This window comes from Heterodontus francisci, chromosome 32 (genome assembly GCF_036365525.1).
Source record: "Heterodontus francisci isolate sHetFra1 chromosome 32, sHetFra1.hap1, whole genome shotgun sequence".
NCBI lineage: Eukaryota > Metazoa > Chordata > Chondrichthyes > Heterodontiformes > Heterodontidae > Heterodontus > Heterodontus francisci.
The window spans coordinates 14269721-14292666 of record NC_090402.1 but is presented as its reverse complement, the minus strand read 5'-3'; the positions used below and the strand labels follow the sequence as shown (position 1 = coordinate 14292666).

The window sequence follows — 22946 nt, the reverse complement described above, 5'->3', positions numbered from 1 at the left end:
TGGTGACTCACAAACCGTTCTGAGGAAAAAAAATCCAGTTGAAGCCCAGGCTTTTGAGTCAGGTCGAGGCCTTGAAGTAAGAATTTTAATGAAGTTATTAGAAGATATAAAAGGACACAAAACATTCTATTACTCAACTACTATGTTATTATGGTATAGATCTTTTATATTTCTATTTTGTTTAAAACCTTATTTTGGAGATTACAAAATTTCAGTTATGAAACAAAGAAGGCAGACAAAAGTAGTTACTCATTTACAGTTTGTCTCTTTCCTCCTTTAATTCAAACATTAGCTACCTCTTCAGATTTAATTTGCTGCTGTTTTTCTTTGAAGTAATCAACCAAGTGTGACAGAAAAGTGTGATGGTAAAATATTATATTTACAAGAAGGATGCACTATATGCACAACTTTATATACAACAACATAATCTATGAAGTAATTTCTTAAGGCTAAATAAAAAAGTAACAAAAGAGCTGACAAAGGGGTTCATGCATTTTCTGATTACTTTATTTAAAAACGTGAAGTTACAGGTTTCTCACAGCACTACATTGTTTGATGGTACAATGTTAAACATTTTTATCCCACTGAAAATAAGTTATATTTTACCCAATTAAGAGATCAGATACAAGTCACTTTCAAACAGATTTATTCCTGTAGCGCATTCGTTCCTCAGCGCCTCTCAATCATAAGGTTATTGGTTTCTCTGGCTTCCTTTGATTCACTTCCACCAACCTCAGTCAAGGAAGATTAGCTCAGCTAATTTGTTGAATAAAAAACACATCCACGAATCAGGAGTTTAACGCAGTGCGCACCCACACAAAAAAAATGATTACACCGGTTATCAAGAAATATATGTTTATCCGATTTTGTCGACACACACTAATCAGTTTCAAGGATACAGCACAAATATTTTGTTTCAGCTGTGTATTTATGCAAACGGTTGGAAAAAATACTTATGGAAATGATGGCCTCGAATTGGAGGTATTGTGGTTTTTCTATTTTTTTAATTATAAATGAAATTCAGATCTTATTTGGGGGGCTTTCTCAGTGAGTAGGGATTATGTAGTATTTCATAGAATCATAGTATCTTACAGCACGGAAGGAGCCTATTTGGCCACCATGCCTGATCTGTTTGGCTCTTTGAAAGAGCAGCTGTGGTTAGTCCCACATCCTTGCAAGTTCCTCATCTTCAAATACTTGTCCAACTCCCTTTTAAAATTATTATTGGAATCGACTTCCAGCTCCTTTTCAGGTAGAGCATTCCAGATCCTAACAACTTTGAGTGAAACAATTTCTCCTGATGTTCCCTCTTGATCTTTTGCCAATGATTTTAAATCTATGACCTCAGGTTATTGGCCCACTCACCTGGGGGAATAGTTTTTCCTCTTTCCAGTCTATCAAAACCTTTCATCATCCTGAAAACCTCTATTCAGCTCACCTCATAACCTTCTCTGTTACAAGAACAGTCCTAACTTTTCCAATCTCACCTCATAACTGAAGTCCCTCATTCCTGATAATTTCCTGGTAAACCTCCATTTTTATTTTTTTCATGGGATGTGGGCGTCACTGGCTAGGATAGCATTTATTGCCCATCCCTAATTGCCCTTGAGAAGGTGGTGGTGAGCCGCTTTCTTGAACCGCTGCAGACCATTTGGGGTAGGTACACCCACAGTGCTGTTAGGAAGGGAGTTCCAGGATTTTGACCTAGCGACAGTGAAGGAATGGCGATATAGTTCCAAGTCAAGATGGTAGTTGGCTTGAATGGGGAACTTGCAGCTGGTGGTGTTCCCATGCATCTGCTGCCCTTCTCTTTCTAAGTGGTAGAGGTCACAAATTTGGAAGGTGCTGTCTAAGGAGCTGTGGTGTGATGCTGCAGTGTATCTTGTAGATGGTACACACTTGCAGCCACTGTGCGTTGGTGGTGGTGGGAGTGAATGTTTGTAGATGGGGTGCCAATCAAAGCAGGTATTCTGAACTGAATTAAAAGCCATTTCCTGATCATATCTCAGGATTTTATGATTTTATGTGATTTATGTCTAAACATCTTAATTAGTTACTGCTTGATAACAGTGGTGATAATAAACAAATGAACAAAAATAGAATTCAATGAAAAATCTGAGCCTTTCTTTGACTGCAATCACCAATGGGTTAGTTAAGAATAAGCTTCTTTATATTATTTGTGAACTGCACTTGTGGATGAGACAAATTAGAGATGGTTTTCATGGCGGGGTACATGAAAGAATCAATACCCAATACAAACAAAATTGCTGCTGGATTGTCATAAAAATGCCAGAGAACTGAAAAATTCTACAGAGCAAGAAGGCAGGGCTATTATCAACATCTAAAGCCAAAATTGGCAGCCTTTGAGAGTTTGCATCGCACAATGAGCAAAATGTCTTTTGACCTCTAAGGTCTCGACTCAAAATACCGCAGACTATTGGAACAAAGTGTACTCACTCTGTTTGGCCAAGGGTCCTAAGTTTTTGAATGGGCATTAGGTCTGCAGGAGAAAACCATCAAAATCTTTCAGACTAAGGTTAATGATGTCTGCTATGGAAAATGGAAATATCACACTGGTGTACTCTCCCAAAGCAACTATGCACAGAAACAAAAAGGAAACGGCTCAGCCCTTTTAATTAACTTTGTAATGCAACAGCAGGTGTTTCCCTGGTTTGAAACTGGTTCTGTAAACTTTTAATTCTGTGCATGAATCATCTTAAAAAGCAGAGACCAGGCAATATGGCCCAATTAACTCCTTTGCATGTAAACAGTTGAAATTTTCATTTTCCAACAGCACAAATGGTTAACAGAGCCCCAGAAATATTGGTTTTTAAGGCAGATACACGAGTTTGATTTTCTGGATTGAAGAGTTGCCCCAAGTATGCTTAATTTAAAAATATATCTCTGCAAGTCTCCAGAGTATTTGTTAAAAATAGAGAATGCAACTGCTTATATCTCAGGGTACCGTATGTAGTGGTTATATGTTTCAAGGTTAATAAATTGAGAGAAGAGTTCTAATCCCACCACGGCAGTTTCAGAATTTAAATTCAGGTTTAAAAAAATCTGGCCTATATGTAATTTCAATCCTACACCAATATGGTTGACGCTTCACAGCCCTCAGAAGTGGGAAGCCACTCAATTGTATCAAACCACAGTAAAAATGCCACCCTTGCTAATGACATGCACATCCTCAGATTAAAAAAAAATTCAAAAAGCTGCCCAGGTACTGGGTCACAAATTACACTTTTCCTACACATATCCAACACGAGCTTTACTCCTCTACTATTTGTCTTCCAGTTTAGAATCTTTAAACTTTTCTTATAACACTTTCATTTTGATTCCAAAAACATGTAAAGACCATAGAGTGAAATCCCTAAACAAAAATAACAGAAAAACATTAATTTTTCATGAATGAGAATCATGGAATCATAGAATGGTTATAGCACAGGTGACCATTCAGCCCACTGTGTCCATGCCGACTCTCTTCAAGAGCAGCTCTACTAGTTCCACTGCTCCACCTTTTTCCTGTACCACTAAATCTTTTCTCTTCAGATAACTATCCAATTCTCTTTTGAAATCCATGACTGAATCTGCCTCCACCACACTCTCAGGCCGTGCATTCCAGATCCTGAACATTTGCTGTGCAAAAAATGTTTTCCTCATGTCACCTCTGGTTCTTTAGCCAATGACCTTAAAATGATGACCTCTGGTTCGCGACCCTTCCACCAACGGGTACAGTTTCTCCTGATCTATTCTGTCCATACCCCTCATGATTTTGAACACATCTATCAAATCGCCTCTCAAACCTTTTCTTCTCTCAGGAGAACAGCCCCAGCTTCTCCAATCTATCCTCGTAACTGAGCACCCTCATCCCCGGAACCATTCTTGTCAATCTTTTCTGCACTGTCTCCAACGTTTTCTCATCCTTCCTAAACTGTGGTGCCCAGATGTGGATGCAATACTCCAATTGAGGCTGAACTCGAGTTTTATAAAAGATTCAACTTAACTTCCTTGCTTTTGTACTCAATGCCTCTATTTATAAAGCTCAGGATCCCAAATGCCTCACTGAACACTTTCTCGACCTGCCCTGCCACCTTCGACAATTTGTGCACATATAGTATATTCCCCAGTCCCTCTGCTCCTGCACCCTCTTTAGAATTGTATCCTTTATTTTATATTGCCTCTCCGCGTTTTTCCTACCAAAACGTGTCACTTCACACTTCTGTGCGTTAAATTTAATCTGTCACCTGTCCGCCCATTCCACCAGCCTGTTTGCGTCCTCTTGAAGTCCATCACAATCCTCCTCATAGTTCATAATACTTGCAAGTTTTGTATCATGTGCAAATTTTGAAATTGTGCCCTGAACACCCATGTCTAGGTCATTAATATAGATCAAGAAAAGCAGTGGTCCTTAAACCGACTTCTAGGGACCCCACCATGTACCATCCTGCAGTCTGAAAAACAACCGTTCACTACTCTGCTTCCTGTCACTTAGCTAACTTTGTATCCATGCTGCAAATATGAGGTGTTAGAAAGTCTGACTGTACTTAAAGTTGATAAGTCTTTTATTCCATGAGCTTCAACTTTCCTGACAGGCCTGTTATGTGGCACTTTATCAAATGCCTTTTGGAAGTCCATGTACACCACATCAATCACAGTACCCTCATCAAAAGACTCAATCAAATCAGTTAAACACGATATGTTCTTAACAAATCCATGCTGGCTTTCCTTAATTAATCCACATTTGTCCAAGTGACTGTTGATTTTGTCCGAGATTATTGTTTCTGAAAGCTTTCCTACCTCTGAGGTTAAACTGACTGGTCTGAAGTTCCAAGGTTTATCCTAGCACCCTGATTTGAACAAGGGAGTAAACATTTGCAATTCTCCAGATTCATGACCATCCCTGTATCTAAGGAGGATTGGAAAATTTTTGCCAGTGCTTCGACAACTTCCCTCCCTTACTTCCCTCAGTATCCTCGGATGCATCCCATCAGGTCCTGGTGACTTATCAACTTTAAGTACAGTCAGACTTTCTGACACCTCATCTTTATCAATTTTTAGTCCGAGTATCTCAACTACCTCCATTTTTACTACAACTCTGTCAGCATCTTCTTCCTTGGTAAGTCTCACTAACAAAATTCTATTTCCAAAAATCATTTATTTATCCTTTTTCTTCAAAAGAACTCTTTTATCTTGGTAAAGCACCATTTGTCCTTTAGAAACAGAGCCATAGAACAATTACGGCACAAAAGGAGGCCATTCAGCCCATCGTGTCCGTGCTGGCCAAAAAAACTAGCCGCCCAATCTAATCCCACTTTCCAGCACCTGGTGCAGAGAATTGCTGTTACAGCACTTCAGGTACATGTCCAGGTACTTCTTAAAAGAATTGAGAGTTTCTGCTTCCGCCACCATTCCTGGCAGCAAATTCCAGACACCCACCACCCTCTGGGTGAAAAACCTTCTCCTCATGTCCCTCTCATCCTTCTACCAGTCACCTTAAGTTTGTGTGCCCTGGTAACTGACCTCTCTGCCAGAGGAAAAAGGTCCTTCCTGTCTATTCTATCTAGACCCCTCATAATTGAGGTGCACCTCAATTAAGTCTCCCCTCAGCCTCCTCAGTTCCAGGGAAAATAACCCTAGCCTATCCAATCTTTCTTCATAGCTGCAACTTTCGAGCCCTGGCAACATTCTTGCAAATCTCCTCTGTACTCTCTCGAGAGCAATTATGTCCTGTTGTGTGGTGACCAGAACTGTATGCAATATAGCATTTTATACAGTTCCAGCATCACGTCCCTGCTTTTGTATTCTATACCTCAGCCAATAAAGGAAAGCAATCCATAAGCCTTCTTCACCATTCTATCTACCTGTTCTGCCACCTTCAGGGACCTGAGGACATGCACTCCAAAGTCTCTAACTTCTTCCACCCCTCTCAATATCGTCCCAATAATTGTGTATTCCCTCGCTTTATTTGCCCTCCTCAAATGCATTACCTCATACTTCTCTGGATTGAATTCCATTTGCCACTTTCCCGCCCACTCAACCAAACCATTGATACCATTCTGGAGTCTACAGCTATCCTTTTCACTACTAACTACACGGACAATTTTTGTGTCATCAGCAAATTTCCCAATCATGCCTCCCACATTTAAGTCCAAATTATTAAAAATACCACAAACAGCAAGGGACCCAACACTGAGCCCTGTGGAACACCACTGAAAACAGCTTTCCATTCACAAAAAACATCCGTCGACTACTGCCCTTTGTTTCCTGTCCCTGAGTCAATTCTGGATCCAACCTGCCACATTCCCCTGACTGACTGGCTCTGATTAGCTCAGATTTCTCCCAAGTGTGAAGTGATTTCGTTGTCGACACCATACGTTTAACTTTAACTAAAATAAGGTGAACTGGCCTTTAATTTCATGGCTTTTATTGGCTCTTCTGAATCACGCCTAGCGTGCTACCCTACCGCACCACACCTCCTCCCAGTAGAGAGACACACAATAAGCAACCATGCCCTTAGCTGCCCAACTCCCACTTGTTGAGATAAAACAACTTGTATTTATATAATGCCTTTAAAATAGGGGGAAACAAAATCCTGAGGTGCTTCACAAAGATTTTTTTTGTTCATGGAATGTGAGTGTCGCTGGCAACACCAGGTGTTTGTTACTTATTCCTAACTACCATTGAGAACATGGTGGTGAGCTGCCTTCTGAAACTGCTGCAGTCAATCAGATGTAGGTACACCCACAGTGCTGTTAAGGAGGGAGTTCCAGGTTTCTGACCCAATGACGGTGAAGGAACAGCGATATACTCCCCAATCAGGATGGTGTGTGGCTTGGAGGGGAACTTGCAGGTGGTGATGTTCCCGCGCGTCTGCTGCCCTTGTCCTTCCAGGTGATACAGGTCATGAGTTTGGAAGGTGCTGTCACAGGAGACTTGGCGACTTGCTACAGTGCATCTTGCAGATGGTACACACTGCTGTTGCGGTGTGCCAGTAGTGGAGGGAGTGAATGTTTAAGGTGCTGAATGCTGTGCCAAAGTGGGCTGCTTTGTCCTGGATGATGTTGAGCTTCTTGAGTGCTGTTGGAGCTGCACTCATCCAGGCAGGTGGAAAGTATTCCATCATCAAGATGCTCAACACCATCCAGCACAAAGCAGCATGCTTCATTGGCACCCTGTCGACAAACATTCACTCCCTCCACCACCAACACACAGTGGCAGCAGTGTGTACCATCTACAAGATGCACTGCAGCAACACACCAAATTTACTCAGTCAGCACCTTCCAAACCCACGACCTCTACCACCTAGAAGGACAAGGGCAGCAGATGCATGGGAACACCACCACCTGCAAGTTCCCCTACAAGCCATACACCGTCCTGACTTTGAATTATATCGTCGTTCCTTCACTGTTGCTGGGGCAAAATCCTGGAACTCCCTTCCTAATAGCACTGTGGGTGCATCTACCCCACATGGACTGCAGAGGTTCAAGAAGACAGCTCACCACCACCTTCTCATGGACAATTAGGGATGGGCAATAAATGCTGGCCTGGCCAGCGACGCCCACATCCCATGAAATGAATATGATAAATCACACTCCTGACTTGGTAGAAAGGCCTTTGTGGAATTAGGTGGCGAGTTACTCATCACAGAATTCCCAGTCTCTGACCTGCTGCTGTAGCCTCAGTATGTACGTGGTTAGTCCAGTTAAGTTTCTGATCAATGGTGACTGCCAGGATGTTGATGATGGGGGATTCAGCAATGATGATGCCACTGAACGTCATGGGGAGATGGTTAGATTCTCTCTTTTTTGAGATAATCATTGCCTGGCACTTGTGTGGTGCGAATGTTACTTGCCACTCATCAGCCCCTAGCCTGAATGTGGTCCAGGTCTTGTTGCATGCGGGCACAGACTGCTTCAGTATCTGAGGAGTCACGAAGGGTACCAAACATTGTGAAATCATCAGCAAACATTCCCACTTCAGACCTTTGATGGAAGGAAGGTCATTGATGAAGCAGTTGAAGATGGTTGGGCCCAGGACACTACCCTGAGAAACTCCTGCAGCAATGTCCTGGGACTCAGAGGATTGGCCTACAACAATCACAGCCATCTTCCTTTGTGCTTGGTATGACTCCAACCAGTGGAAAATTTTCCCACAGATTTCCATTGATTTCAATTTCAACGTGATGAAAAATGATGGTTACTCAGCCACAGACGTATATGTTAGCTGGGTTGACTAAAAAACATTGCCAAAGAGCTGGGTTTTCAGGAGGGCCAAAAGGAAGTACAGGCGCAAACAGAATAACAGCTGGAATTCCACAGGTAAGATCTAGGTGGCTGATGGCATAATTCCTAATGGTGGGAGATTGAACACACAAGAGTCAGAGGAACAGAGAATTCAAGGAGGGGGGGGGGGGGGTTGTATGGCTGGAGGAGTTGATAGAGGGAGGAGTGAGACCATTGCTACGACCGAGGTTGGAGAAATGCACTGTCTTTCTCTAGTTCCAATTCCCCATGGGTCACAGCATATATTTAAATGTTTTACCCAGTTACCGATATGGGCAATTATATACTTTATTTTAGTTTCAGAAGAAAAATCTGCCAACCAGGTTTCTTTAACAAACAACAAAATTATTGATTTATGAAACAAGACTTATTCAGTAAAGATGCAAAGCTTTAACACACAGTTTGAAATAGGTAAGGATAAATATATACCCTTCTAAAATAACCTAACACATATGCACATACACACACCCCAGTTAAAGAAAAAATAAAGAAGTTTTCTCTGCAGAGATCAACTTTACGAAAACAAAAATACTTTAGCCAAATACTTGCTAATTCTTGAAGACAAAGGACAAGATATGGAATGTTCCAGATGACATTCAGTCTGGCGTCCAGGTACACATAGACGGGTGTCACTGGACACATGCGGTTGTCACTGGGATTTTCAGAAGCAGTTCGTTCAGAAGATGTTGAGATGAAGTCTTCCAGAAGCTTCTCAGGAGAAATACTGCATCAGTTTCTCCAGCTCTCACACTGAATTCTCCGAGCTTCTCAAAGAGGGCGGCACAGTAGCGCAGTGGTTAGCACCGCAGCTTCACAGCTCCAGTGACCCGGGTTCAATTCTGGGTACTGCCTGTGCGGAGTTTGCAAGTTCTCCCTGTGATCGCGTGGGTTTCCTCCGGGTGCTCCGGTTTCCTCCCACAGCCAAAGACTTGCAGGTTGATAGGTAAATTGGCCATTATAAATTGCCCCTAGTATAGATAGGTGGTAGGAGAGTATAGGGAAGGTGGGGATGTGGTAGGAATATGGGATTAGTGTAGGATTAGTATAAATGGGTGGTTGATGGTCGGCACAGACTCGGTGGGCTGAAGGGCATGTTTCAGTGCTGTATCTCTAAATAAATAAAATAAATAAATAAAGGTGGAACAGGATGAGTTGGTTGCTCTCTCTCTCTCAGCAGGCTGCAATCCCAACTGAACTCCAAACAGTACATAAACAAAACCAAAACTCCTAAGCCTTAAATCCAAACATGTGACTTCTCTGAGTGAAAACAATTCCTTAGTCCATAACGCTCCGGCTTATGACATGTGACTTCCGGTAAATGTTTATTTTTAAACAAACTCCCAAGTATTCTTCCAGTGACCCTTTAAAAAAAAAACTACGTCCAGCATCTCCTCAGGTATCTTTTAAACAAAAAACCTCAAAAATAAGAAGAATGGAAGCACCTTTATGACACCATGAAAGAATTCAAAACATTGGGAGACTGGAAGCCAGCGCAAGTAGTGAACCCAAGGATGATGGATGAGTGGGACTTAATTCAGGATAAGGTATGGGCAGCAGAGTTTTGGATGAGCTGAAGTTTATGGAGAATGAAGGATGGCAATCTGACCAGAAAAGCACGGGAATAGTTGAGCCTGAAGGTGGAAAAGGCATGGGTATGGTTTTATGCAGCAAAAGGGGCGAGGTAGTGGCTATGTTCCAGAGATGGAAACAGGTTGTCTTTTTGATGGAGAGGATATGAGATCAGAACCTCATTTCCAGGTTGAGGTTGCCAAAATGGCCAACAGGGTGGATAGAATCGGTGTCAATGGGAGTTTGTTGCAGGGCCAAAGATGGCTTTGATCCACCTACTGGATAAAATTGTGAGTGATCCAAAATTAGATGTTAGACAAGCAGTCAACATTGAGGGAAAGCATTGAGACAGTTGCCGAAAAGTTAGAAATAAAAACAAGAAATGCTGGAAATACCCAGTAGGTCTGGCAGCATCTGTGGAGAGAGAAGCAGAGTTAACGTTTTAGGTCAGTTCTGATGAAGTGTCACTGACCTGAAACGTTAATTCTGCTTCTCTCTCCACAGATGCTGCCAGATCTGCTGAGTATTTCCAGCATTTCTTGCTTTTATTTCAGATTTCCAGCATCTGTAGTATTTTGCTTTTATTTTGGCAAAAAGTTAGAGTTGGGTGTCATCAGCGTGTGTGTGGAAGATAGCCACATGTCTGCAAGGCACAGCGTGTATATGAGGAAGAGGGGGTCTTTGAAGGTCACAATGTAGGAGCTAGAAGAGAAGACATTGTTGGAAATACTGCAGAGTATGATTTAACAGATAAGATAGGAACCAGGCAAGGGCAGTCCCTCTGACCTGGACAATGGAGGAGAATGGTGTGGTTGCCCATGCCAAGGACAGATAATGCACTAATCACAATCACAGAGGATGCAATTTGTGAATTTGTTCAATGCTGTTTCAATGCTGCAGCAGGCACAGAAACTGGATTGGAGACATTCAAACAGGAAGTCGTGGAAAAGGAAAGGGAGGGTGCAGATGCAACACTATGTTGAAAGGACAAAGAGGTCAAGGGTGTGTTTTTTTTGAGCAGGGATTTGGTGACAGCTTGTTTGAAAGGGAGAGGATAGCAACCAAGGAGAAGGAGCCTTCTAAAATGTCAGCTAGTATGGAGGCATATACAAGATGCATTGTAGCAACTCACCACAACTCCTTCAACAGCACCTTCCAAAGTTTTCTACCTAGAAGGACAAGGGCAGCAGCCACTTGGGAAGAACATCAAATGCAAGTTCCACTCCAAGCCATCCTGACTTGGAAATATATCACTGTTCCTTCACTGCCACCTGATCAAAATCCTGGAACTCCCTCCCTAACAGCACTGTGCGTGTATCCGCACCAGATGGACCGCTGCGGTTCAAGACAGCTCACCACCACTTTCTCAAGGGCAATTAGGGATGGGCAACAAATGTTGACCTTGTAAGCAATGCCCACATCCAATGAAACGAATAAAAAAAGTGAGTGGTCAGCAGTTTATGGAACTGGGGCCAATGGAGCAGGGAGGTTAGTCTCATGAACAAGATGAGCTTGAAGGGAGCATAGTGTGAGCTGGGAGAGAAAGCAGAGAAATTAGGGTTTAGGACTGGGAAAGGGAAAAGTGGGGATGCAGCAGAGGGAATGGTGTCAACCATAGGTGATGAAGAAATCCATAAGTGCTTCACATTTGATGTTGAAGGTAAAGGCAGAAAGGGGGTGGGGAGGATGAGGGAGAGGTTTAAGGAGATAGTTCATAGTGGAAAATAGAACCAGAATTATCTTTGCTCTCCAGAATGATTCTGGAAATAGTGGCTGATTTTAGCAGATGACAATGAGACCAGGTAACAGTTTGTGTGGTGCAGGCATGTCAGGTTAAACCAATTTTGAGCTAGATACGTTGAACTCTGTACTCAAGTGAGGGTGTGACACCAGAGGGAAATAATTCGCTGGGGACAAGGGTGGAGGTGTGGGAATTGTTGAGCAAGTATTGTGGCAAATGGAAAGTCAAAGGCTGGACAGTTGAAAGTTTGAAACTGCAGTTGTAAATGACATTTGGGAGAATTTCTTCCCAGGGATAGATGCAGAAGGAAATGAGGGTAAAAGGGGGTAGAGGCATGTATATACAAACATACGAATTAGGAACAGGAGTAGGCCACTTGGCCCCTCGAGCCTGCTCTGCCATTCAATAAATTCATGGCTGAACTGATTACTACCTTTCCACCTACTGCCGATAACCTTTCACCCCCTTGTTTATTAAGGATACTCTTGTACTCTAATTTTTCCCTCCTTATTAATCTTTGAGTCATTCTTTGCTATTTTTTTAATATTCTGTCCAATCTTCTGACCTGCTACCCATCTTTGTGCAATTATATGCTTTTTCTTTAAGTCTGATACTATCTTTAGCTTTTTTAGTTAACCATGGATGATGGGTCCTCCCCTTGGAATTTTTCTTTCTAAGTGGAATGTATCTATTCTCTGTATTATGAAATATCCCCTTAAATGTCTGCCACTGCATCTCTATTGACCTATTCCTTAATCTACTTTGCCAGTTCACTTTTGCTAGCTCTGCTTTCATGCCCTCATAATTGTCCTTATTTTAGTTTAAAATCCTGGTCTTAGACCCACACTTCTCTCCCTCAAACTGCTGTCAAGGCCCACAGCCTTTGCAGTATCCAGTGCCTTCAGCCGTTTCTTGATATCACGTGGAGTGAATCTGATTGGTTGAAAACTGGCACCTGTGATGCTGGGGACCTCAGGAGGAGGCAGAGATGGATCATCTACTCAGGGTGGGAATGGATACAATGAAATGGTCGTAGATGCCCAAGGGAATAAAGAGGTCACATGAGATGGCATTGTCAAAGTGTGACTGTGAATAGGGAGGAGAGGTTTTGGAAGGACAGGAGGGCAAAGAATTCAGAGCAGAGAGAGCAAGGAGAATGAACATGGACATTGAAATCACCAATAATGAGAAGTCATTAAGTGCAGAGGCTGAGGGAGGAGGAGAGAGATAATATCTTGAGGGAGATGTTTCAGGGTGCTAGAGACAATTGAAATTTTAAAAGGAGACCTATGAGATGTGGAACAAGATGAGGTTCTTGAGAGAGGACCAGGTGCTAAAAGCAGGGGGAGCGAGCAAAGTGTGACTTGGTAATAATGGCCACACCACTACTGAAGCAATTGGGCACGCACTACATTTGCCACTCTAATCCTTCAGTACAGTTTAACTTTATAGAGAATTTAGAAAAATTATAGTCAGCCTATATGGTATTTCTTATTGAGCTTCCCTCAGAATCTTTGCATATAAATCATAGAATCTTACAGCATAGAAGGAGCCCATTTGGTCCATTGTGTTTGTCGCAGCTCCCTGAAAGAGCTATCCAATTAGTCCCACTTCCCTGCTCTTTCCATATAATCTTGCTAATATTTCCTTTTTAAATAACTATCCAATTTTCTTTTCAAAGTTACTACTGAATAGAACCATAGAAAAATTACGGCACAGAAGGAGGCCATTCAGCCCGTCGTGTCCGGGCTGGCCGAAAAAACTAGCCGCCCAATCTAATCCCACTTTCCAGCACCTAGTCTATAGCCTTGCCGACTACAGCACTTCAGGTGCATGTCCAGGTACCTTTTAAAAGAATTGAGGGTTTCTGCCTCCACCACTGTTCCTGGCAGTGAATTCCAGACACCCACCACCCTCTGGGTGAAAAAGTTTTTCACGTCCCCTCTAATCCTTCTACCAATCACCTTAAATCTGTGCCTGTCTACTTTTGTACACCTCTATTAAGTCACCTCTCAGCCTCCTCTGTTCTAAGGAAAACAACCTTAGCCTATTCAATCTTTCCTCATAGCTGCAACTTTCGAGCCCCGGCAACATTCTTGTAAATCTCCTCTGTACTCGATGCACTGAATGTTCTTCCACCACCCTTTCAGGTAGTGCATTCCAGATAACCCTCCCCATTCCCTGTTTTTTTGACAATTATCTTAAATCTGCGTCCTGTTTGTCGACCCCTCTAACACTGGAGTTTCTCCTTCTTTGTTATCTAAAACTCACATAAATTTGAACACCTCTACTAATTCTCCACTTAATCTTCCCTGCTCTGAGAACAATTGAAGCTTCTCAAGTCTCTCTAGATAACTGAAATCCCTCAACCCTGGTACCATTCCAATAAATCTCCTATGTACCCTCTTCCATAACACTTGATGGTCGGCACAGACTCGGTGGGCCGAAGGGCCTGTTTCAGTGCTGTATCTCTCTAAAACTAAAACTAATGTGAAGGCTATGTGCAGAATTGGACACAATACTTGAGCTGAGGTCTAAACAATGATTTATAAAGGTTTACCATAATTTCCTTGCTAAACTATCAGGTCCTTAAGAATTCTAGACTTGAATTTTGAGTATGTTCTGTAGTACTGTTTCTCTTTGAATGATAAAATCCACTTAACATTTCTATACGTATCTCTGGCAGTTCTACAAGCCTGCTTTACAATCCAGATAAATTTGAATATTCAGCTGGTTTTCTTTAACACTGCAGCAACAAGGATCATAAACTAATTCTGTAAGTACATTTCTGCTGTAAAATTAAGTAACTCCAGCCAGTACTACCCAACTTATTCCCAATTCCTAATCTATCCCAGTCTAATGCCAACAAAAATTACCATCTGCCCCTATGAGTAATAAATTTATGATGTGACAATAATTTATATTTGAAAAAGTATGGCACTGCTGATATCACTACACTGCAAAACACCAATAATTTATTATTCACTGAAAATCTAGCTACTTTTTTCAAGTATCCATATTAATTATGGTCTTGTTGGCACATTTTCCATCAATTGCAATTATTATAATGCAGAAAAGATGTAACTGTGAATTACATCATAATAGATATCTTAGGATGTCCTAAGCTTCCAATGCTTATGCACATTATTTAAGTAATAAACATTTGCTACTTATGTTTATGTTTACATTTACAATGTGAAATCCATAGCTTATGAGAAGTCTTTTAACACTTCATTATTGACTTCAACTAATTTGCTTCCTGGAAATTTACATACAACATTCAATATTATAAGGGTTAAAATTGTTAACACAGCTCATCATTCATACCAACTCCTTCCTGTCAAGTCATGTCTAAAAAAAAGCACCAATCAAGCTTAGATAGCATTTATCATTCATCCCCTTTCTTAGAATTAAAGCCACATCAAGATGACTCTTCTGCCTATTTAGTTACAAATATGGTTTTACAAGTTCAACTAAACGACCCTCCTTGCTTTCAAGGCTCCAAATGCTCTTATTCACTGTTACTTCAGAGTAACTACTAAAAAAATCAAAATTAGTTCCTCTAATAGCTCAATTATGTGTATGTAACTAAACTAAGTAAATGGGGGAAAGTTCAAGTATGTTTGTAGGCTAAAGCTGCAGTAAACACAATTTTAAACAAGCACAATTTAATAACTTTCACATTGCAAGATATGTCTGATAGATCTTCGCACAGGCCAGCAGCTTTGGGATTAAAACTTGGTTACATTTGCTGAGGTATTTAGGTACAGCTAGTGAAAATTAGACCTGGGTATGGTGGTGGTTATGTTACTGGACCAGCAACCCAGAACCAGGACTAATAATTCAGAGAACATGAGTTCAAATCCCACCAGTGCAGCTTGAGAATTCAGTTTAAAAAGCTGCCTAATCTTAGGCATCAATCACTTGCCTTTACCATGCACGTTCAAAATCACAAAATAAAATCTAATCTAATCCAAAGTGAGAAACATACACAAATGGACAATTAAAATCTTGTTTGCACTGCAGCAAGGAAAGTGTGCATGAAATAAATTTGTTTCAAGAATCAACCCTAGGTACCATACTAAGCAAAAACGTGCATTCACAGCAAGTTAAGAGTCAACTGCACTCTCTTTCAAACACGTAAATAATTATTTCACAGTATATCAACTGCTGTATCAGCCATTTCACACTTTGCAAAACTAAAGCAAGCACTGCTGCTATTTACAACATAAACTTCAGATATTTATTATTTTCCTTTATGGGTAATTGCTTGTCTTTGATTTCAAAATATAAACTTCAACATTAATAGCATTTGCATAATGCATTCCTGCTCCGTTCAACTAAAGACTACCTCACCATTTCTGTCTGACAAATGCCAAGATAAATTTTAGCTGCGGCCTCTTTGAGTTAACCAAGTAATATTCTGACTGAAAACCTAGCTGTTGCACTTTCATATTAGTTTACAGATACAGATTCTATTATTATACTTCAGATAACTGTCCATTAAAAAGTTGCACAATCTAACAGCATACTTTTAAAGTTCAGAGAATGAATGGAAGCCTTACTTATTTAGGCTAAGTGTTCAATATTTAGTTAATGTTCTAAATTTATTGACAAGACTAGGTTTCTCCCTTTTCCCCTAAATGAGAAGCAGAATTGGGATGATGGGCCCAACAACTCACTTGAGAAGTTGGAGAAAAAAATCAGTAAAATACAGCAGCAAGTTCAAGACTTCTGTGCATCACAACTTACATTGGATCTACAGCACAGAAACAGGCCATTTGGACCCCAATGTTTATGCTCCACAGGAGCCTCCTCCCACCCTATCAGCATACTGTCATAAACATATGCTATGCCAAATGATTTTTTTAAATCCATCGGTTGGAAACCTGAATTAAACTTTAAAAAAATCAGGAGACAAAGAACTGATAAGGGATCACTCCTAGCAGCTAAAATGGCCACTGCAATTTGCACCTAAATACCTTACATTCCAAGATATCAAGGTGGAGACGAATATCTGGTTAGTCCTCATCCAGAACAATGGTGAGAATTTTGAATGGATTTCCGGTCCTGCCTTCATTAACAAGACATTAAAGGCAATCTTGGAACATTAACACTGGTGGAGACGAGCCACTCAAAGGGTAATCCTGGAACAATGGGACCCTGAGAGATTGGAATTCTTAGACCTGATCTAATTAAATTGCAAAAGAGAGAATACACTGGGCCATCATGTGACAGACTCACCATCTGTGTGAAACAAGCTACTCCTTCTCTCTGCAGAGCAGACAAGCAACTGATTCTGTCCTGTGAAGGATCCAAGTGGGGTCCCCCTCCCTCTCTCCCCAGGTGACCTTGCAAGTTCGAATCCTACCTGTTGGCTGCAAAATACCCAAGTCTATCATTGATGCAGACAGAGATCCCGGGAAGAAAACCATCTGGATCACTGTCTCCAAGAAAACCCTGAACCAGTTGACCACATCTACCAGCCAGAAACTTCAGGACCACCGAGTTCAGCCGAAAGACAATTGAATTACCAAACTCCACAGACTGTATGATTCTATGATTCTAACCCAACCAATCTATTCTTCTTCACACTGTAACCTCGCGTGGATGTGTGTTGAAAGTTGGAGCGTAGTTTATTATTTTACTTAAATCGATTTTAAGTATAATAAAACTTGTTTAATCTCAAGAAAACCTGTCCAATCGGTTCTTTTGTGATCACAGCAAAAGTAAATGGTTAAACACTCACTGAATTGATATGCATATCCACTTTTAAAAAGAAATAAACCCTGTTGCAATTAAACAAGGAGAGGGACAGGAGGGGAGCCGTTCAACTCCTCCTCACCCGATCACCACTTTTCCATTCCTTTCTCCTTTATGTGTTTATCTAACTTACTTTTAAATTCATCAATGCTATTCACTTCAACTACACCATGTGGTAGCATGTTTGATATTCTCACCACTCGCTGGGTAAAGAAGTTTCTCCTGAAATCCCTACTGGATTTATTACTGAATATCTTACATTAATGACCTTTAGTTATTGTCTCCCCAACAAGTGGAAACATTTTAACCATTTCTACCCTAACAAACCCTTTCTTTACCTTAAATACCCTCCATCAGGTCACCCTCAACTTTCTCTTCTCTAGAGAAAAGAGCCTTAATGTAGTCAGTCTTTTGTGATAATTCTAACCTCTCTTCTGGTGTCATCCTTGTGAATCTTTTCTGCACCTTCTCCAATGCCTCTACATCCTTATAATATGGAGACCAGAAATATATACTGTATATGTAGTGATGTCTAACCAAGGTTCTATACGTTTAACAAAACTTCTCTGCTTTTCAGTTCTATCCTAGTTGAAATGATCTCTAGTACTTGGTTTGCTCTTTTTATGCCCTTTTTACCCTGCGTCACTACCTTTACTGATCTATGCATTTGTACCCGAGATCCCTGTGCTCCTTGACCCCATTTAGTGTCAAATAGTATGTAGCCTCTTTATTCTTGAGATGTCAGTGCTGGGGAATGGAACTTTCCCAATCTGCCCCAATTTTAGAAAAGCAGCAATGCTAACTTTTCCAATTCTCACACCATCTACTCTGAGTGTGCCAACTTTAACCAGATCATAGGCAATTTCTGTTAGAACTGCCTTATAACTGCCTAAAGTAATTTCAAGTAAAACCTATATAATGTCAGAAAAAGTAAAAGTTCATGCCATCATGCTAAGCTGGATCAGAACCCAAGTTCCAGAAGTGAAAAAAGAGCATTAACCAATTGTCCATCTAGTTCCCATAATTTAGAATTGTAAAGTATTTAAAATTCTAAAATTTAAAGGCTGCTTTAGTCTTATTAGCTAATAATTTAGGTTATTGATTAACTTGAAAATCAGGCAATGGATGATGGAGTGCACTGCAAGGTCATAATCTGATCAAGGAGTTTGAATCACATAATAAGCAGCGAGTTTTCATCTTCACGGACAAATTTACGTTCTTTTGAATTGATGTTTCAGAAATTATTGATAGTAGGAGCTGATCTCCCATGATATTTCTTGCTGCACGTCAGAGAATATTTTATACAATATTATTTAATGAGAGAAACATTTACATCCGGGATATCACTTTCCGAACAGACTTCAAGGGGTGGCTTTGAGCAAAGCTATAAGCTAAGGCGGAGCTATGTTTGACTCAGTTGTCCTTTTAAGGCCACATAAGCATACTTCGGGGTGGAGTGAGGGAAGGAGTCCTCTAAACAGGCACATTGTAAGGTTAATTGGAAGTTCATTTGTTTTGCAGAGAGAAGTTAAGATTGTTCAAGTATAATTTGCTCCTGCTTTACTGATACATTGGTGTCACATTTAACCCCAAGATGAGCTTCCAACCTCATATTTGTGCCATCACTAAGACCGCCTATTTCCACCTCCGTAACATCACCCAACCTCATCCTATATCAGCTCATCTGCTTCTGAAACCTTTATTCATGCCTCCATTACCTCTAGACTTGACTATTTCAATGCACTCCTGGCTGGTCACCCACATCCTACTCTCCATAAACTTGAGGTCATCCAAAACTCCAAGTCCTGTTTCCCGATCACCCTATGGCCTACTCCTGTTCCTATTTTCTATGTTTCTATAACAGGCTACCGAGTTGGATGATCAGCCATGATCATAATGAATGGCGAAGCAGGCTCAAAGAGCCGAATGGCCTACTCCTGCTCCTATTTTCTATGTTTCTTTGTGCACTCGCTGATCTACACTGGCTCCCTGTCAAGCAATGTCTTGATTTTAAAATTCTCATCTTTGTTTTTAAATCTCTCCATGGCCTTACCCCTCCCTGTCTCTGTAACCTCCTCCAGCCCCACAACCCTCGTTAAAGGGACTATATAAATATAAGTTGTTGTTGTATATGATATTTGAACCAACCAGGCACAAATGTAACATTTCCTTTTTGGTGGGCATGCTAGATTCAGGGTATATATATTGGCCATAGCCAATTTCCTGCAGCATTACTCACCATAAACCAGATTTAAAAATGATTTTGGCATTAAGTTAATACATTGTTCTGCCACAGAGTGTTTAAGTTGATCTATCCCTTTATTGCCTAGTGCAAGTGTTGTAAATCTTGAGGTTAAGTTCTGTTGGTAGATTGACAGACGCAGGAGAATTTTCGGCTCTGAATCAAAAGCAACCCACATAAGATAGCTACAGGTATCCTTTTTTTTTTAAATCCTGAAGAACTGTCATGGTGGACTGGAGATATGATTAAAGTATTACAAGCATACAAAGACCAAATGTTACCAAAGGTCATAAAATCATCAGGCATTCAACAGTAAGCTATTTCTTGATTAAGTTGTACTTATGCTGTTCCAACTAATTTAATCATTGTAATCATAATAGCAATACCATAAGCAGTCTTCTGAATGACCAATACTTAAGAATAAATTAACCCTCAAAAGTAAAAGAGTGCTTTAAAAATATACCCAAGAATAATATCAAGGCAATTGCGTCATTTGGATCACTGTTACAAACTACTTGTTCACTTATGACGTTATTGCATCGGGTCAACTCGGAGTGGACAATAAATGCAGCCATGCCACTGCCACCCACATCCTGTCAACAAATAGAAATAAAATGGTCTGGGAGCAGATTACTGCAACCTTGTCAAAGACGTTGTAATAACATTCACAAACGGCAAACTATATTTTCACTGGCTTTGAAGTTCATGATGGTGTTTGCAATTCAGTTTTTATATTTGCTCACACCAGCTTCCAGGATTTGAATGCAATTAGTATCATTAATCTGTAAATATGTCCATGTTCAAGGGTTAATAGGTGCATGTGATAGAAAAAGATCATAAACCAGGAGATAAGATTATCCAAAATACATGTTAGGTAGTTTTATTTGTTCATGTTTAAAACTTTCCCCAATGCACACGCATATCATACCAGTCATCAGCCTGAAATGTTACTGCTGCTAGAGCACTTAATTGTGATCATTGAAGGATTAAAATTCTTAAGCAAATCTCTTTAAATTCACTAGAATGCAATCTATTGTTCACCACCAGAAAATAATAGGTAGTACTCTTTCTTTTGGGCCTCCTTATCTCGAGAGACAATGGATATGCGCCTGGAGGTGGTCAGTGGTTTGTGAAGCAGCGCCTGGAGTGGCTATAAAGGCCAGTTCTGGAGTGACAGGCTCTTCCACAGGTGCTGCAGAGAAATTTGTTTGTCGGGGCTGTTGCACAGTTGGCTCTCCCCTTGCGCCTCTGTCTTTTTTCCTGCCAACTACTAAGTCTCTTCGACTCGCCACAATTTAGCCCTGTCTTTATGGCTGCCCGCCAGCTCTGGCGAACGCTGGCAACTGACTCCCACGACTTGTGATCAATGTCACACAATTTCATGTCGCGTTTGCAGACGTCTTTATAGCGGAGACATGGACGGCCGGTGGGTCTGATACCAGTGGCGAGCTCGCTGTACAATGTGTCTTTGGGGATCCTGCCATCTTCCATGCGGCTCACATGGCCAAGCCATCTCAAGCGCCGCTGACTCAGTAGTGTGTATAAGCTGGGGGTGTTGGCCGCTTCAAGGACTTCTGTGTTGGAGATATAGTCCTGCCACCTGATGCCAAGTATTCTCCGAAGGCAGCGAAGATGGAATGAATTGAGACGTCGCTCTTGGCTGGCATACGTTGTCCAGGCCTCGCTGCCGTACAGCAAGGTACTGAGGACAATAGGTAGTACTACTATACAAATAAACACTAACATTTTGATCTGCCGCAAAGAGTTGATGGCATAATATCGCTAACTTCTCCAGAGCCTTCAAACCCAATTTTCTTACAAATTACCATTTCAATCCAACTGGTCATGACTTCTTCAAAAAAAAACTTAAATTGGAACCAACCATGTTCCATTCCTCTACCATAAACTTCATAGGGTGTCCTCAGATACAAAACTAAATTTGCATTAACAGAAGGTCATTTTCTAGGTTTACAAAACAGTTTGCGCTTCCTTCAGCGAACAACATTTCTCAGTGTGCCCTGATGAGTCCACCTCAACTCCACTCACTGGTATTGGAGATAACTAACATTTCTGTAAAAAATCTTTCTGGAAAACTCTAAATGCACAATATGTTTGATACAGCCAAGCACTGCCATACGTATCCAAGGCGTAAGAGGCAGCATTTCTACTTCAGGTTTTACCCACTTTACTATCATTTTGGGGGGAGGGGGAGAAACACAGAAATAACTTGCAACCTCTTAAAACGTCTTTGTCTGCCCTGGTCAGGTGCTTAATCTACAAACCAACGACTTGCTTCTTCCTCGGCTCCTCGCCTTTCACAGTAACGGAAATTTCAATTTCAAAACTGCAAAAAAAAATTAAACCACCAGAGAGATGCTGCAATTTCCAATTCAGTAAGGGTCGATCGTAAACAATTCAAGTTATCGACCTTCTCTTGGCTCGGGCGGTCGGTGCGCCTCTCGCATCAGGTTTTGAAAAATCAAAACGGTTTTAAACATTATATTAAAAAAAACAATAAAATTAAAACAACCTTCTCCCACCCCCGCCGGCTTGTGCTTCAAACTCGTATTGATGTTTCTGTCGCTCAGCTCCATTATAAAATACAAAAATGCATTTGAAAATGTTCAACCAAGTAATTTTTTAAAACCACAAGTAATCATTGGTTAAATATTTTAGAAGTAATAATTATTAACCAGTCTGCAAATAAATACATCGATCACCCTCAGCTCCTCTTCTCGCTTCACTGATTTTGAGTTGAAAGGGATAAACCTCGAGCGTTTAGTAAAACACAAAATGTCTATTTTTACTAATTTTCCTTCTATTTCTCACTCACCCACAGCTCCGTTCCCCAGCTCATGGTCGGCGGGCTATTCCAGAAATAAAATGAAAAATAATCGAAACAAAATCTATAAGCAAACAAGCCCCTGATAAATGACAAAAAGTGCAGATAATAATCCACTGCGGATCGAAGAGTTTGTTTGAATTCTGTACAGGATTTATTTCTCCTTCATGGTTCTCCGCTCGGCTCCTGCCCCACTCTGAGCTGGCTGACAATATGGCCAACGGCTGACAGGCGGCGCGAGCGCGCTCGGGCGGCGGGAGCGCGCGACAGGCAGGTGGGGGAGGGGGGTGTCAGTGAGGCGGGGGGGGGTGTCAGTGAGGCGGGGGGGGGTGTCAGTGAGGCGGGGGGGGTGTCAGTGAGGCGGGGGGGGTGTCAGTGAGGCGGGGGGGGGTGTCAGTGAGGCGGGGGGGGGTGTCAGTGTGAGGGGGGGGGTGTCAGTGTGAGGGGGGGGGGTGTCAGTGTGAGGGGGGGGGGTGTCAATGTGAGGGGGGGGGGTGTCAATGT

General features: G+C 41.3%; 1 protein-coding gene across 1 annotated transcript in view; it reads right to left on the bottom strand.

The window, feature by feature from the left end:
• The window catches only part of fnbp1b (formin binding protein 1b), a 308796-nt gene extending 286132 nt beyond the window's left edge, over nucleotides 1–22664 (bottom strand). Inside the window, exon 1 of the mRNA XM_068012288.1 lies at nucleotides 22434–22664. Coding sequence (XP_067868389.1) covers nucleotides 22434–22457 — 24 coding nt within the window. The 5' untranslated portion in view covers nucleotides 22458–22664. The remainder of the gene's footprint in view (nucleotides 1–22433) is intronic.
• Nucleotides 22665–22946: the final 282 nt, after the last annotated feature.